This window comes from Camelus ferus, chromosome 23 (assembly GCF_009834535.1).
Source record: "Camelus ferus isolate YT-003-E chromosome 23, BCGSAC_Cfer_1.0, whole genome shotgun sequence".
Taxonomy (NCBI): Eukaryota; Metazoa; Chordata; class Mammalia; order Artiodactyla; family Camelidae; genus Camelus; species Camelus ferus.
Window position 1 is genome coordinate 15,987,095 of NC_045718.1, and position 13,524 is coordinate 16,000,618.

General features: G+C 48.7%; 1 protein-coding gene across 4 annotated transcripts in view; it reads left to right on the forward strand.

The window, feature by feature from the left end:
• Positions 1 to 9,557, forward strand: part of MFSD4A (major facilitator superfamily domain containing 4A) — a 25,587-nt gene extending 16,030 nt beyond the window's left edge. For 2 of the 4 annotated variants that reach the window (XM_032467025.1, XM_032467028.1), the window contains 4 exons: positions 2,429 to 2,576; positions 6,118 to 6,242; positions 7,421 to 7,541; positions 8,689 to 9,557. In XM_032467025.1, coding sequence (XP_032322916.1) covers positions 2,429 to 2,576; positions 6,118 to 6,242; positions 7,421 to 7,541; positions 8,689 to 8,744 — 450 coding nt within the window. In that variant the 3' untranslated portion in view covers positions 8,745 to 9,557. The remainder of the gene's footprint in view (positions 1 to 2,428; positions 2,577 to 6,117; positions 6,243 to 7,420; positions 7,542 to 8,688) is intronic. The other 2 variants (XM_032467026.1, XM_032467027.1) reach the window with 2 other exon arrangements.
• The last annotated feature ends 3,967 nt before the right edge of the window (positions 9,558 to 13,524 follow it).

A 13,524-nucleotide genomic window follows, 5' to 3' on the forward strand; every position in this document is an offset into this window, starting at 1 on the left:
AGCCTGCCAGGAGCAAAGCAGGTGCTGGCCTTGGTCCTCCCTCGTTCCCCTTGGTGCCCAGCTGGTCAGAGCCCTGTGGCCAGCGGAGGCCAGGGATTCCCCAGCCTCCAGAATCACCATCTCTGGGAATTTGCATCTTAAAGACTCTCCCAGATGATTCTTAAATAGCCAGACTGGCATGGAGGATGGCCTTCAAGGAACTGGTCTGCTCTGGTAGCAGGAGGTCTGGGTCTGAGCGATGATGGGTTAAGACCTGTGCCCTGATGTGTGTCCATGTCACCATCTATGACAGAGGGGTCCAGATTACAGATTCCTGTGAGGTCATCTAGCCCAATCTCCAACCTGGGCTCGAATCAGCTCTATTATATCCCTTCCAAGGGGTCCAGAGTCTGTTAAAACACCTCCAGTGACTGGAATCTCACTAGCTTTCCAGAAAGTCCAATCCACTGTCAGGAAGTACTTCCTTGGGTTGAATCTCTAGCAGAGAGTGGGTTGGGGAATAATGCTGGGGCTACAGAAGCCAAAGATCATGAGCTGCAAGAAAGGCCCTTGGACTTGGCCTTGTGCTAGTTGATGACCTTCAAAAAAGAATTTTCCATTCAGTGCAGATGGGGGGTCTGGAGGGTAGAAGCCGAACTCAAGAGGCTAAAGGTGAGAAGGAGATGAGAAGTGGAGACGTTTAAGTATTGCAGATATTTCTGAGCTGAAGGGAGTTTTGTTTGACAGGAGTCGGGTGGTGTGAGCCTGTTTGTAGGCAGAGGAGAAAGGGAGGAAGGCTGGAAGCGGGGGGGGGGGGGGGGGGGGTGCTGTGTGGATACCATTGTCAGAGAGGAGGTGAGTGGGGAAGGCCCTGGGACAGGGGAGATGGGAAGGGCAGAGGGGAAGAAGTAGTTCAGTAGAAAGAGGGCTCCTTTTCTCTGGGTCTGGGGTGACGTGATGTAGGCAGGAAGATGCCGCAGGTCCACGAGGTGGGGAAGAGTGAGGGAACAGGTGCCAGTGGTGGCCAGCCTCTGTAGCACATGAGGCCAGCTGCTTAGAGAGGAGAGTTGGGTGTGACTCGGTGTGTGAGAAAGAAGAAAGTTGGAAGCCACCACGTGAGTTAGGCACTGATGAGAAACTCACCTGGGGTGCTGGGTTTTAAAAAGGAAAATCAGATTTCTGGGTCCAACTCAGACTTTGTGAATCAGAATGCCCAGGGGAAGTGGGATGGGTATAGCTCAGTGGAAAGAGCACGTGCTTAGCATGTATGAGGTCCTGGGTTCAATTGCCAGTACCTCCATTAAAAATAAATTTAAAAAAAATAGAATAAAATGAGCAAACATTTTTAAAAAGATTTTAAAATCCCACATTAAAAAAAATAAAGCATGTTCAGGGAAGGGGGCCTAGTAATCTATATATTCAACAAGCACCCCAGGGGGTTCATGTCCTCAAGCAAGTTTGGGACAACACTATTCTAGAGCAAGTGATTTCCAAATACATTAGGCCCACTGGAGGTGCACTTGGGATACAAGATGCCTGGGCCCATACTCCAGAGATTCTGATTCAGGGGTGTGTGGAGAGGAACGTGGGTGTCTGGATGGTTTTAAAGCTTTTCATGTGTTTTCGGTGGGCAGCCTGTTGGGCCCGCAGCTGAACTGCTCTGAGCAAGCTCCCCAGTGCTGCAGCCGCCAAGGGGCCATCTCACATTCACTGCACCTTCTTCCCAGATTCTGCTCATTGATAAAGTAGCAGCCACTCTACTCTTGAAGTGCTCCTGGATCTCAACAACCGCTTACTGGTTAATGAGCAGACGCTCTGTGCGGGGGTCCGGGGTGGGGGTGGTGAGGGTGGCCCTGCAGGACCCTGTAAGATGAGGTCTCTGCCTTCAGGGAGCTGACAGCTGGCTCGGGAAGAAGGTGGGCGGGGAGAGGGAGTGTGCCTGGCACGGAAGAGGAGGAGCGGGAAGGCAGGTGGGATGCAGACTGAGAGCCAGACTGTGGAGGGGGCTACGCAGAGTTGCCAGTTCACTTTGGGCCTCCTCGGTCTCCTGTCACCCCGGCTAACATAGGAGAGTTGGAGGTTTTTAAAACTTCCCCAGTCTGGAGATTTTCAGGGTGGCTCTTTAAGGCTTGATTTGTAAGTGCGGTGGCCGGGTGGCGGGAAGGGAGCAGGAGCTGAGCGTTTGTTAAGCACTTGCAGTGGATTGACAGGGATGTCTGGGTGGGGTCCTAGGCTCCCGCCTTCCTCCTATTCTCAGGGCTTCCTCGGCCAACACCCGGCAGGGGAAGGTGCAGTTCCCACAGACTCCACAGGGTAGCGCACTGGTCACGCAGTGCTTGCTCCTGGGGCTGGAGAGGCACTTTTCCAAGTTAGGAGACTGGTTTTTCCTATCTCAATGGCCACCCAACTTTCCTCAAATTTCTAATCGCCGCCATCTCTGCTGTGCCAGATTGGCGTGGTGGTGACGTTCCTGGTGCTTCTTGTTTTCTCCTACAACGTCATCTTCCTGTTCGTGGGGACAGCCAGTCTGGGCCTGTTCCTAAGTAGCACCTTCCCCAGCCTGCTGGCCTACACCGAGGACATCCTGCAGTACAAAGGTGAGTTGGGGTGGGGAGGGGCGTGAAGAGTGCCAAAGCCCTCCTTCAGGCTGGGTGCTGCCCCCCACCAGGCCCCGCTTCCTGGGGTCCTCCAGCCAGAAGCTCCCTGCCCCACTTCCTCATGGAAGCGAATGCTCCCCCCTGACTCGTGGGAACAGGCTCACTGACAAGGTTGTTCTGACCCACGTGGCTCCCTCCGCTCGACATTATACCTGTATCATGTGACTTCAGACCACGGAGAAAACACAGTAAGCATCTCTTTCCCATTTTCTTTCTCCCCATAGTAGTGGCTCCTGACCCACAGCTGGCATTTTGTGTAACATGCACGTGCTGGAATGTCCAAGTTCACAGAAAAGCAAAGTTGCAGGGGAAACGTTGAGGCATTGGAAAGGAGTTTCGTAATTTATCACTAAAAGAACCTCCTTGCTTTGTTGTTCTTGTGAACACTGTTCGAAACAGATTAGAACAAAGATTCCACACCTGATCTGGGGTTGTGACATAGCTTCCTTAATGTCAGAAACCTCTAATTCGGTCAATGCATCTTCCTTTTCTGTAGTCTTCCAAGTCTGTACAGTAAATATCTTTTTGTTAAATAAAAAAAGTTAATTATGAACATGTAATGTTACTCTTAGGAGTAACCAGAGACTCCCTAGGGTGTTGGAAAACCAGCATTAAAGATGAGTGATTTCTTTAGAGCAGGAATGGGGGAAATTGGTGTTTGGTGGGGTTGAGGTTGGGGCAAGGCCAGATCAGAGCAATTATCCGCTGAGTTGATCCTGAGACCTGGAGTCCTTGGAATATAAAGATAATCCCCAACCCTCAAACAAGTAAAATAAAGTAATGAAATGATGTTGGTATCACATGTCACACAGGGTTTTAAGTGATCAACAAGTGTTAGAGTTTAATAATAATAATGTTACGTTGGTTGTCTCTCCTGCAAATGATCACTCAAATCCGTCCTCCTCTCTTCTCAGCATCCCTGCACTAGTTCAGGCCTTTATCTCCACTTACCTGCTTGGAATAGTTAATTGTGCCCAGCTTTTCGTAATTTCTAATCATCTCCATCCCTGCCTTGGCAGGTCCTGGCTTGCCTCCTCGCCTTTGGATTTGCCTCCGTCAGCGGTTCTCAAGGCTGGTTCCACATTTAAATCACCTGGGGCCCTTGTAACAAAGCCCACTGCGTGGGCATCATCAGCATAAAGTCTGATGTAACTGGTCCTGAGCTGCTGGGTGATTCTGACGTGTAGCCAGGGTGAGGACCACTTACGGGGCCGTCCTCTGCACTGCTGCAGAGGGCTTGCTTTAAAACCCAGAGCTGATCACAGCCTTCATATCTCCCTGTGGAGCTCTCACTCTCTCTCCCTCCTTCTCACTCTCTGCTTCCCCTCGGAGCCCACACTCTAGCCATGTTGAATTACTTGTTCTTCCCTGCTGGCATGAAAACTATTCTGTATTCCCACACTTTGGCACATAGTGACCCCTCTGCCTGGAATGCCCTCTTTACCCCTTCCCACCCTTTTGTCTTCTCCTCAAGTCCCTCCCCGCTCTGGGAAGTTTCTCTGATCCCACTGGGAGGGTGTGCCGCCCTCCTTTGTACTGGCCTCTTGTGTTTGTCCCACCTCCAGGCTTTTGTACCCATGTTATCTGCATTCTCTCCTTGACAGCATGCTCCCTGTGGGCACCAGCAAGGGACAAGGGCGAGAGCACAGGCTTGGAGGTTACCAGCAGACCCGAATGTCAGTCCTGCCTCCACACCTTCTGGCTTTGTGACCTTGTGCAGTTCAATTCCTTTCCCCTTTCTGAGCCTCAGTTTTCTTATCTGCAAAATTGGGATGCAAATACCTTCCTATTAGGATTGTTTTGTGCATTTGAGAAAATGTGAAGCTCTTGATTTGGCAGCATTCCTGGCTCACAGGTGCTTAGTATCTATGGTAACTCTAATTACTCATCTGGGTTCCATCGGTGTTTAGCACTGTACCGATGCCCAGAGGGACTGAGAGGCTTTTGAAGGCATGAGTGGAATAGACAGGGGGTGCCACTGACCAGTGTTGAATCTAGAGAGGGTTTCATGGAAGAGATGAGACTTGAGCTGGCCCAGGATTTGGAAAGTCAGAAAGAAAAATGAAAGGCATTCCAGGAAAGGGTGGGGCGGGGGCAGTGAACAGCCTGAGAGCAAAGACACAGAGACAGGTAGAAACGTTTAAGTGAGATAAACGAGGAACTTGAAGCTCAGAGTAGACAGTGATGATCTGTGTTTGATTAAAAGTGGGGAGGTTACAGCTCAGTGGTAAAGTGCGTGCCTAGCATGCATGAGAGCCTGGATTCGATACCCGGTGCCGCCGCCATTAAATAAATAAATAAACCTAATTACTTCCCCTCAAAAAAATTAAAAAAAAAAAAAGCTAGGTGACGACCATACGTTGGCCACTGTGCTAATAATCAGCAGTGGTCTGTGCCACTGAACTGAAAGTCAAGGCCAGGTCCTCTCTCCTAGGCTTACAGCCTTGTAGGGAAGGCTGCCTGGTAAACAGATCTGGGGACACGGATGTGGAGATGTGAGAGTAGGGGGTGGGGAGGGCTGCGGGAGCACAGAGGAGCAGCAAGAAACCCAGGTTCAGGGACGGCAGGAGCGGGAGAGGATTATGAAGGAAATCTGAACCTGGACTTGTTACAAGATGAACAGGAGTTTGCCAAAGAGGAGGAGGAAGAGGAATGTTCAGGAGGGAGTGAAGGCGTGTGTCAGAAGCTGGCGGGGAGAGCGTGTGCAGGGTCAGGAGGCAGAAGAGAGCTTCTCCTGGAGGTAGAGCTGTCAATGCGGACACATTATAAAGGGCCCTGCAAACTACATTAAAGTGTTTGGACTTGATCCTGACAGCGGCGTTGAAGGGTTTAAACAGAGAACTGGCCTGGTTTCGAGGGTTTTCTGTGTGTCAGCGCTATGCCACGCACTCGCTTGTGTCACGTCCGAGTTGTCTACACAGCAACCCTGCGAAGGAGGTGTTGTCACGCGCGCTTTACAGAAGGAAACCAAGGCCTGGAGAGAAGGGAAAGGATTTGCCCAAAGTCACCTGACTAGTAGGTGACAGTGAGCTTGGAACCCAAGTCTGGCTCTGAAGGTCTATACCATGTCGTGGGATTAACCAGAGGTGTGTCTGGTCGGTGCAGTGCCAGGGCAGTGTGGACACTGGCCTGCTTAGCAGAGGGCTGGCCTGAGGAGATCAGGAAGTCTTCCTGGAAAGGTAGTTGGCAGTCAGATTGGGAAGGTCCCTGAATGCCAGGCTAAGCCAGAATTTACCCTGAAGACAATCATGAGGAATGGACGGTTTCAGAATAAGGAAGGAATTATAGTGACAGTAGGACCTGAGAATTCCCAAAGCCAAGTTAAGGGCTCAAGGCTAAGAAATCGTAGGAATCCAAAACAGTCCTCTTAGGCAGTCACACTGTTTTTCCAGAGGCTTCCCAGAAACAACCTGGATTGTGCCAGCAGTCTTCTGTCTCCTTAGCTGGCTTTTGCTAAGCCAAATCCTTCTCTTTTGGTCAGGCTGTGCGACCACGGTGCTGGTGACCGGGGCAGGCATCGGCGAGATGGTCCTCCAGATGCTAGTCGGTTCGGTACGTGGGGCAACGCGGGATGGGGGAGTCGTCGGGGTGTGCTCCTCCAGGCAGGTGAGATGACGTGGCCAGCCCCCTTCTGAACCCACGCTCCCCCTTCCCTGAGCCTCCCACACAGCAAGCGGGGCTCCACTCTCTGTCACCTGTTTCCGTTTCCGAGTCAGCATTGAAAGCTGAGCCTCCAAATGTGGGACCTGGAGATGCAAAGGATACGTGGTACCATCCAAAGCAAACACAAGCCCTGTCTGGGAGCAGGGCCAGAGGCCCCGCGGGAACGTTTAGCTCTCAGAGCCTGGGCTGGGCTTGGGCTGCAGGCAGAGTTCCTTTCCAGCCCTCTCCACCTACCGCTCCCTGCCCCACCTCTCCTCGCCTCTGGCCACCCTACAAAGGGCCCAGCTTTCCTGCCCACCTCCGGCCCTGATCAAGGGCCGACTTGCCCAGTTCTCTTCAAACATACCCCCATTTCATCTGTTCACCAGGAAGGAAAAAATACATCTGCTTTTGACAGAAGACTAGAATGTAAACACTGCTGTTCTCCTTTTTACAAAGGACGATGTTGCAACTCGGAGAAATTAAGCGACTTGCCTTTGGTCACACTTCTGATAACCAACAGAGATGACATTCCATCCTAGGTTTTTTCAAGTCTCCAAGATCCCTCTAACCATTCCTTGATTCTCCTCCCCTTTCCTTTCGCTCTGCTGGACAAGGGGGAAGAGCTGCACCTTATGGTGCCCTCTGCGCTGAGATGACGTGATGTCTGGGGCTTGCTTCGGTGCAACCCAGCGCAGGGGGGAGGTGGAGGGGGCAGAGGAAACCGGTGTTCGTTTCTGAAGTTGGTGATGGGTCCATGGAAATTCCATGTGCTACTTTGGCACGTGTTTTCAACCTTCCATGACAGTTCTGGTCAGGCCTTGAGGGTATAGAATCTCCTAATATGATTGGAGTTTTAAGGAAGACATGGAGATTTTTAGAAGGTTCCAGGGCACAGAGCTAAAGGGACCACAGGGGTCACTGGGTCCACCCCACCCCCCCTTACTGCAGGATTTCTGCCACCTTCAGAAACGTAACTTGAAACGAGGCCAAGATGTCCATCCTACCTGTGTTTCTATCAATTGGTGTGACGGGCCTCAACTCGACTGAAAAACCCATCGAGGCCTGAGAAGGCCGCTGCCTCCCATACATCTTCGTGGGCGGTTTTGCTGATCTGTATCTCTGTGTTCCCCCCTTGGCAGGTTTTCCAGGCTCGGGGCAGCTATAGTTTCCTGGTCTGCGGCGTGATCTTTGGGTGCCTGGCTTTCACCTTCTATATCTTGCTCCTGTTTTTCCACAGGATGCACTCTGGACTCTCATCAGGTAAGGAAAGAATCTGTTTCTACACAAGAGGAGGAAAACAGAGCGGGGGTAGGGGGGGCATGTGGGAGATGCTGTGGATCTTAGCACGCCCCCAACGATGTTCTGTTCCAAGTAAAATGCAAGGAAATGTTTATTTTTCTACAGCTTCCTTTTCCCCTCTTCCTGCTTTGTCCTGCAATTGTCTGAGCTCCACTCTCAGGGCAGGAGGGAACGGGACAGGCTGACTCATGGTTTCTCCATTCAGAGAGGGGCACGCACTGTGAACTGGCTTCCTACATCCCACCCTGCCGTGGGACCGGGGGCCAAGAATGCCTTTCCAGCCTGTACAGAGACCTGAAAGGCAGAGCCTGCCTCCTTAGCTGGAACTTGGCCCAGCAGCCTAACTGGCCATCTCTTTGCAGTTGGGGATTTGACTCGAGTCCAAATCTCTTTTTCAAAAAGAAATCCTTCAGGCCAAGTAGCAAAGAAAAGCTCCTTCCTGGAAGGGACATCTCCTAATAACAGTCCCGCTCCTGGAGACCCGAGGCAGGGGGAGTCCCAGGGCTGTTCTCGTGACCCTGAGCCCTGACCTGCCTTTCTGCCCACAGCTCTCAGAGCCCCAGCAACTGCACCAGCTGTGCACGTAGCTCTTAAGAAAAGGTGCCCAGGCAGAACCCTCATCCTCTTTGCAGAAGGCAAAATACTGGTCACAGAAAGGCTAAAGGAACAGGCATCCACAGCCCTCTCTCGCTGTAGGGACACATGCTCCCTTTAAGCACCAGTGCAGGGATCCCCCAGTCAGCACCCGCTCCAGCCTCGCGTCCAAGGCAGCAGGTCCAGGTGTTGTCCAGCCCCGCACTTGGCAGTCAGGCCATCCATCCAGAGAGATTTGCTGAACATCCAATGAATAATAATGAGTTCCCCTGTTCACAGGGGACAAAAAGAAATAGATATTCCCCAAGCCCTGGACACTAGTCTCAACAGACTGCCTCCCCCAGCAGTTTGCCAGATTTCGCAGGTCTGACCTTTCCCCCAACGTGAGCCACCAAATGGCAGAGAAACAAAAAGCCTGGGTAAGCGCTCAGAATGAGTGAGGGCCGTGACTAACCTGAGCTGCTGAAACACCTGTTTTTTTTTGTTTTTTGTTTTTTGTTTTTTTCTGTTGCAGTTCCGACCCAGGACAAAGCACTTGGGATGGAGAGTCTTGAGTGCTACCAGAGGTAAAACTGGGTGAGTGAGACAGGCGAAGACGTCCGGCCAAAGGGCAGGGGAGCGCTGGGGCGGCAATGGAGGCAACCTCTCGACGCCTCGGTTCCAACCTTCACTAATCCTTGGTTGGGTGGAAGAAATTAAATTGAATTCTGGTAACTGAGTCCACCCTGGGCAGATCATTGGAAGTTTACCTGGGTATTCAGGTCACCTTCCTCTTCCCTGGCTCAGACTTTGGGTGAGAGCGGGCCAGGAGACCCTGTGGGAAGGATGAAGACAGCTGCTTCACTCCATCGGCCGCCTCCTCCGTGGACCACAGCCTGGGTTTGAAGATCACTCTTAACTGGAAGTTTGAACAAACAAGTTGAAATTAGACACAATGATGATCATTGCTTTATGTAGATAGATTTTCTAAAAATCAATCAAAACAAACCCCAAGCGATTCCCTGGCATGCTCAAAGGATTTACGTGCTTTTACTTATTAATACTCCGAAGCCCCTCCGACCCCTGTGGCTGCTGTCGTAGTTCATCTATAACCTAAAGCAGCAAAAGGAAAAGTTGACTCTTTGGGACACTAACTCAGTGGTATGCTGGGCTCGCGCATGCCAGCTTATAGAAGTCAGTTGAGTTTTCATTTTGAGAGCTGGTCGTTAAAATGCAGCCATTATTTAAAATTAAATTATATAAACTTACTACCTTTGCTTTTAATGTAATTTAACTATAACTACTCAAAGCTCATCACTTCCTAATTTTTTTCTACCTGTGTTATTGAGGTTATTTATTGTACCCGCAGGGTAGAAATACTACATAAAGATGTGCTTCTGTGTATTTCTAACTCCACTTTCATTGGTAACACGTGAGTGGCTTGAGATCAGCCATGGTGGGACTGTTTATAGCTCTTGCCAATTTCTGTGGTGTAAAGCATGGCTTTATTTTCCCTCTCGAGATCCATTTGATCAACATTTACCAGCATACCACTGCTAATAACCAATGCTGACTGGTCCAGAAGTTGCCTGGAAGAATGGGGTAGATGGCTCTGCTTTTCTCATTGACATTGAATAGCTTACAAAAGGTATAGAAACAGCATGAATTTCTCAAAAATATCTAACTTAAACTTTACATCTCCTCTAGGGGGAGGAAAAAATTCTTTCCACCATGTCAACGTTCTTTTCTTTAACAAAAAGCTGGGCCGCTGAACAGTTCAAGCTGTGTGGTATGCTGAAGGGGGTGTCTGTCCAGGAGCACTCACTCCTGTCCTGATGAAACCCTGTAGTCATACAGAGAGAGAATGCAAACTGGACTCGGAGGGCTAAGAGTGCTGGGACTTCTATAAGTAGCGCAATGGCTTATTACAGTCGCTGTTCATGTATTAGTTTACCTGAACTTTGTGTAAATACAAATGTCCATGTATAAATGTACAAAGTAAGTGGGTCGTGGTTCTCAGGAACCTGGCCAAGTGATGTGGTTCACATGCCCCACACTGAAAGCGTTATCCTGGAACCGTAGGCATTGTCATGTAAGCCAGCTCCATCTGCCATCAGCGTGGGGCAGCGAGGAGGGTCTGGCTACAGAGAGAGACCTGGTTCAGGCACTGGCCTCCCCTTTTAGCTGCGTGGCCCTGGGCAGATCACAGAACCTCTTCCAGCCTTGCTTTCCTTTATCTGTGAAGTGACATTTCTAAAATAACCTTACCCTACCTCAAAGGAATTCTGAAAAAATTAAGTGAATTTGTGTAAAGCAGTTCTTATATGCCTGACATAGAAATTTGCTTAATAACTGTTAGCAATTTTTATTTTTAAAACCTCCTCGCTAGCAGCTGAGAAATCGTTCATATGTTTGGTACGTATTTATTGTAAATCAGACAGATCCAAATTCTTTTGAAAGCTGGTGGTCTAGGGGTATAGTTTTAACTGTGTCTGTAAATACTTAAAAGTATTAGATCGCAGCCAAACTTAAATGTGCACTCTAACCATAGTGAGTGACTGATCCGGGGAAAAAGCAAGCAGCTATATTTTTCTGGTGATTTTTCAAGACAACATCCTTTTTATACAGATTTAGCAAGAAGAATCCATGGCTGTATCTAAGGTGATCATGATTTATTTGTGAATATAGAAAACAAGATTGAAACAAATCTAAGAGTACCTTTCCTAAAATAAAATATTTTAAATTTAGTAAGTGTGTTGTCCATTATGAAGGACAGTTGTTCCTTTTACATAAGAAACAAATGACCAAATATTCCCCCAAAGCAGGTGTCCCTCATACTGTAGGTTCACATGACATATTTTAGAAGAAACAAAACTCTCAGAGACAGGACTGCGAGCCACTATTTCCTCTTATGTATAATCAGAATAAGGGAAAGCAGCTAGGTTTTTATGCCACACTTCAAAATCAGTTACAGAGCAAATAGGGCTTTTTTCCTGATCTCCTCCTTTGAAGGGTTGCGACATTTCAGAGTCCTGTGGAATTGCCCTGTTCCCAGATTTCCCTCTGCTACTTGGATGTGGCAATTTAACCCGTCAGTACACCAGATTCACGAAGGAAGACACAGTGACGTAGAGGTCTTTTAGAGAATCCATTTAGTCATTTAAAAGATTTCTCTATCACCTGCTCAGTTTAAGGCACTGATCTAGGTGCGATACAGCAGAGATGAGACAGACGTGCCTGCCTCACAAAGTTAACAGAGATAACTGTTACACAGGGTGAGTGATGATTGAGTGCCACAAAGAAACATACAGCAGGGAAGAGGGATGTGAAGAGGAAATGTCAAGAGATACTCCAGGAGGCCTTTCTAAAGAGGTACCATTTGTGCAGAAACCTAAAAGAGAGGCAGGAGCAAGCATCCGAGGACCTGGGGAAGATCCTATCCAGCAGGAGGGGACACAACCAGCGCAAAGGCCCTAGACTGAACATGCTTGTAGCCTCTGGGGAACAGCGAGCGAGCAGGCCAGGGCGGCTCAGTGCAGGAAGGAAGGCGGAGAGCGGCAGGAAATAGACTGGAGCGGTAGTTGGGGACCAGCTCATTAAGCCATGGTAGAAATGTGGATTTTTAATTTTTTTTTAAGTTATGTGAGGTTATTGGGGGCATTGTGGGCATGCAAGGGACATGATCTGATTCACATGTTCGAAAGTAATACTCTGGTTGTTTGAAGAATAGACTGTGGGGCAAGGATGAAATCAGGGACACCTGAAGGGTATAATTGCAATAAACCATTAAGGGATGATGGTGGCTTGGACAACGCTGGTAGCACCGGAAGTAGTGAAAGTGATCAGATTAAAGTGTATTTTGAAAGTCAAACGGACAGCGTTTGCTGACAGATTAGGTGTGGGGTGAGAGGGAAAAATGGGAATCAAGAACAAACCCAGGCATCTGAGTTGTGTAGTGGGTACATGAAAAGGCCACTGGAAGGTGATGGGGGCGCTCGAGTTTTTTCCGGACACGTTCACTTTGCGATGCTATCTTGGATGTCAAGGCAGCTGACAGATATAAAATCCGGAGCTTCAAAGAAAAGTCAAGCCTGGAGATGGAAATGCTGTGGTCACTTAATGTATAAAGAGTGTTTAACGCCACGGGATTGAATGAGATCGTCTAGGGAGTGAGTGTGGAGAGAGATGGGAGATGCAGCCCTGGGATGCTGCAACACCCAGAGGTCGGAGAAAAAGAACAGGATCCAGCAGAGCAAATAAGAGAAGCAACCAGAGAAGCAGGAGGAAGTTCAGGAGAGAATGTGGTTTCCTGGAAGGCATGTGAGGCGTATCTTAAGTAGGAGGAAGTAATCAGTGCTGCCACAAGGTCCCCCGTGGACTGAACCTCAGCCGTTGTATTTGGCAGGATGGAAGGGGACCTTGACTAGAGAGTGTTTGAATGGTGGTGCCTGCAAAACACATGCGAGTCATAAAATCAACTCCGATGTCCCAGCAACCTCCTTGACGCCAATGCTTGCCACCTAACTTGCACAGAGGTTAGAAACTATCGTTTCATTTTTCATTATATAATGTCCTCGTATTTTAGAATGTTCCAAATGAAGTCACCTTCACGGACGCCTTTCAGTTCCAGGGTTTATTCCAGTAAGCGCAGTGCTTTGTAGTGACAATCAATGTGAAAGCTAACAACTGTTAATGATTATCTCCTACCTAATAATGCCAACCCTGGAAAATTACTCAATATTAGGGTTTATCATTAGATGCATTTATGAAACACAGAAAGTAATTGCAAAATCGACATCATGCCTCTCAAAAGAGGATGTGTCAACAGTCAGAAAGGTTAGAAAATTGTGAATTAAACAGGCTTTTTCACTAAGACTTCTTCAAGCTTTTAATAGGTCTAATATGCATCTTGACTCTCAAGGGGTGAAGACCCAGTTTCCCAAACTTACTTGCCCTTGTGGGACTACTGTTCCAGGCAGTGCGTTTTGAGAACCTGGGTCTAGAACCCAGCAGTCCTCACAAGTGTACCACCCACTGCCCACCATCTGAAGGACATCTCACCAGGGCTAGTGAACTCTTGTCCCCAGAGACAATTTGTTACTCAACTTCTTCTCACGTGGAGTATGAAACAGACCTCTGATGTGATTCTGCTACCTCTTACCCCGACTTGCCCCCACGTATATATTATCAACCCAGTTCTAAACGGGCCTAATTTCATTTGCTAAATGAACTGAAGTCTCCAGTTTCTAATCTCCACAACTACATGAAGGAACAGTGCCTAAAGCAGAAATAAGCAAAGCCTGCTACTTACAAAGGGCTAAAACAAAAGAATCTGATTAAAATTTTAAATACTTTTTAAAAGCGTAAACAC